Source organism: Palaemon carinicauda, chromosome 33 (genome assembly GCF_036898095.1).
Source record: "Palaemon carinicauda isolate YSFRI2023 chromosome 33, ASM3689809v2, whole genome shotgun sequence".
In the NCBI taxonomy this organism is placed as follows: domain Eukaryota; kingdom Metazoa; phylum Arthropoda; class Malacostraca; order Decapoda; family Palaemonidae; genus Palaemon; species Palaemon carinicauda.
Genome location: NC_090757.1, coordinates 48,038,328 through 48,041,926, shown reverse-complemented (window position 1 = coordinate 48,041,926; position 3,599 = coordinate 48,038,328). Strand labels below are relative to the sequence as shown.

The 3,599-nt window shown below is 42.8% G+C and overlaps 1 protein-coding gene across 1 annotated transcript; it reads right to left on the bottom strand.

The window, feature by feature from the left end:
• Positions 1–2,770: 2,770 nt before the first annotated feature.
• On the bottom strand, positions 2,771–3,289 carry LOC137626163 (acanthoscurrin-1-like). Its single transcript, XM_068357239.1, has one exon. The coding sequence runs from the start codon at positions 3,287–3,289 to the stop codon at positions 2,771–2,773; it is 519 nt and encodes a 172-aa protein (XP_068213340.1).
• Positions 3,290–3,599: the final 310 nt, after the last annotated feature.

Here is a 3,599-nt window from a genome sequence, read left to right as displayed (position 1 = left end):
TTGGTCCAACAAATTATGATAAGAGTCAACAGGGGAAATCCATACAGGTTAACTTTCTCTCTCTCTCTCTCTCTCTCTCTCTCTCTCTCTCTCTCTCTCTCTCCTCTCTCTCTCTCTCTCTCTCTCTCTCTCTCTCTCTCTCTATATATATATATATATATATATATATATATATATATATATATATATGTTTATATATATATATATATTATAATTTATTATAATATATATAATATATATGTATATATATATATATTATAATACATATATATATATATATATATATATATATATGTATATATATGTGTGTGTGTGTGTGTGTGTGTAAGTATGTTTTGTGTTAATAGTACACAGAAATTACGAAATTAGGCTGTAATTTATTAATTTGGTTGATATCAATATTATTGTTTCATTAATATTTATTCCTTTACGTAGGTTGAGTTGATTTGTACGGATATTGTGATCTGATGTATTTTTTTTTTTCGTGATGAAAGTGATTAGCTAAACATAAAAAGTTTCAAAAATGTTTTTTAAATGTGAATGAATTACACGGTGTAGGTTAAACTACAAGTAATTACGATCTTACTGAGGAATACATAAAACTTTATGTATTAATGACGTCACTTCTTTTTGTTGTTATTTTTCAAATTATTCGATTTGTTCATTCCTGTTACAATACTTCTCCTAAACACTGATGATGTTATTCATTACTGACCTTTGCCAAAAATAATATTTTTAAAGTTATCTTTTTCTTATCAGCCAAGTCGGTTACTTATTGTTACTACTTTCATTTTTATTATCGCGTCTTGCTCTTACATTAATTAACTTAATATTAACCATTTCTTTTTCGATCTATTATGTTTTTGTTTATAAATCTATAGTTTTTTAGTGGAACTTAGTGTGCAGCTATTACAATGTCTTGTTAACGATCTGACAAAATGAATATTAAGTATTTCCAATCATATTGAATGTATATTATTTTCCTCAGTTTTATCAGAATGATTCAATCTTCTTAATCTTATAATAATCAAGTATTGATAAATCATGTCTTGAAATCAGTGCTAATTCTTACCAATCAAAGAGATTTATGATGCATTTAATGTCTGTAAAATATCATCCGCACTGATATGATATACCCAATTTCAAAGTTTTATTCAGGCGATAGTTCTGATCTTCATGCTTTATTTGGAGACATTTCTGAATTCTTGAAGCTTTGATTTATTCTTGATATCTGTTTCGAGTTCTTGCCAAGTCAAATAATTTAATATTGATATCGTAATAATGATTGTTCTGTCCCTCGGTTCCCCAGAGAATGACTTTCGTTTAAAGAAATTTGTATTAAATCATCATCATCATCGTCATCATCATCATCATCATATCCTCTTACACCTGTTGACGTAAATGGCTTCAGTTAGATATCGCCAGACGTCGTCTCTATCTTGATCTTTTAAATCAATACTTCTCCATTCGTCATCTGTTACTTCACGCTTCATAGTTCTCAGCCATGTAGGTCTGGGTCTTCCAACTCTTAGAAACAATTAATCATAACTGGCACTTTCTCTATTGATGTTATCAATATCCCATTTGCCAAGGTTATATAAGAAGGATGATAATATTGACAATTAAAATTGTGGCCAGGAAGGTGTTCACAAACACACAAACAGGGGTAAGACATATCCTCCTTCCAATTTCGTTGGCGGATTTAATAATAATTAGCATACTCTAATCACAAGATTTTGAGGTCTTTATCACATTATTCTGATAATTATATCAAGTATAATTTCACTTGAATTTCTAATAATTTGAGACACCAAGAGATCCGATATAAATTCTTAATTAGAATTAGCAGAGGTCTTAATTTCATGGCAATGAGACGTTAGTATTCAACTCAAAATAATATTCAGTTAAAAGATATAGAGGTGTCGTCGTCGGACATGATTTATGCTATTAACCTTTGATAAATTCTAACAAGAGGAAAGATGGGAGAAATCATGTGTAATGAATAATAATTAGACCCTGACAAAATTATTTAAAAAATGCTAAATTCCATTGCGTTACAACCTCCTTCTCAAGTGTGATGTCGACGCCCTAATGAGAGCAATTCCTTGCATTGCAGTTTTCTACCACCCCATTCTCCTCCTCCTCCTTCTCCCCCGTCCTCCTCCTCCTCCTCCCTCTACCCCTCCTCCCTCTTGCCCCTCATCACCCCTCTTCCTCCTCCTCCTCCTCCTCCTCCCTCTACCCCTCCTCCCTCTTGCCCCTCATCACCCCTCTTCCTCCTCCTTCTCCTCCTCCTCCCTCTACCCCTCCTCCCTCTACCCCTCCTCCCTCTTGCCCCTCATCACCCCTCTTCCTCCTCCTCCTCCTCCTCCTCCCTCTACCCCTCCTCCCTCTTGCCCCTCATCACCCCTCTTCCTCCTCCTTCTCCTCCTCCTCCCTCTACCCCTCCTCCCTCTACCCCTCCTCCCTCTTGCCCCTCATCACCCCTCTTCCTCCTCCCTCTACCCCTCCTCCCTCTTGCCCCTCATCACCCCTCTTCCTCCTCCTCCTCCTACCTCTACCCCTCCTCCCTCTTGCCCCTCATCACCCCTCTTCCTCCTCCTCCTCCTCCTCCTCCTACCTCTACCTCTCCTCCCTCTTGCCCCTCATCACCCCTCTTCCTCCTCCTCCTCCTCCTCCTACCTCTACCCCTCCTCCCTCTTGCCCCTCATCACCCCTCTTCCTCCTCCTCCTCCTCCTCCTTCCTCTACCCTACCTCCTCCTCCTTCCTCTACCCCACCTCCCTCTTGCCCCTCATCACCCATCTTCCTCCTCCTCCTCCTCCCATTCTTCCCTCTCCCCCTCCTCCCCTTTTCCCCTCCGCCATAACCACCACCCCTTCCTCCTTCTCCTCCTTCCTCTTCCTCCTCTGCCTACTCCCATTCTTCCCTCTCCCTCTTCTCCCCTTTTCCCCTCCGCCAAAACCACCACCCCTTCCTCCTTCTACTCCTCCTCCCATTCTTCCCTCTCCCCCTCCCCCTCTTCCTTTTCCCCCTCCCCCACCTCTCCCTCCTCCCATTCTTCCCTCTCCCCCTCCTCCCCTTTTCCCCTCCGCCATAACCACCACCCCTTCCTCCTTCTCCTCCTTCCTCTTCCTCCTCTGCCTACTCCCATTCTTCCCTCTCCCTCTTCTCCCCTTTTCCCCTCCGCCAAAACCACCACCCCTTCCTCCTTCTACTCCTCCTCCCATTCTTCCCTCTCCCCCTCCCCCTCTTCCTTTTCCCCCTCCCCCACCTCTCCCTCCTCCCATTCTTCCCTCTCCCTCTTCCTCCTCCCATTCTTCCCTCTCCCTCTTCCTCCTCCCATTCTTCCCTCTCCCCCTCCCCCTCCTCCTCCCATTCTTCCCTCTCCCCCTCCCCCTCCTCTTCCTCCTCCTCCTTCACCACCTCTCCCCCTCATCCCCCTTCTTCCTTTCTCTACCACCACCCCTTCCTCCATCTCCTCCTCCCATTCTTCCCTCTCCCCCTCCCCCTCCTTCTCCTTGAGGGAACGCCTTGTCCTACCCCTTCATGCAAGTGCTGGCACCGAGCCCCTCGTCCAGCACCTCCCTCCTCGAAGGC

What these genes read in the sequence shown, in the direction of transcription:
- LOC137626163 (XM_068357239.1), bottom strand. Translation starts at nt 3,289, where the DNA reads ATGGGAGGAGGGAGAGGTGGGGGAGGGGGAAAAGGAAGAGGGGGAGGG.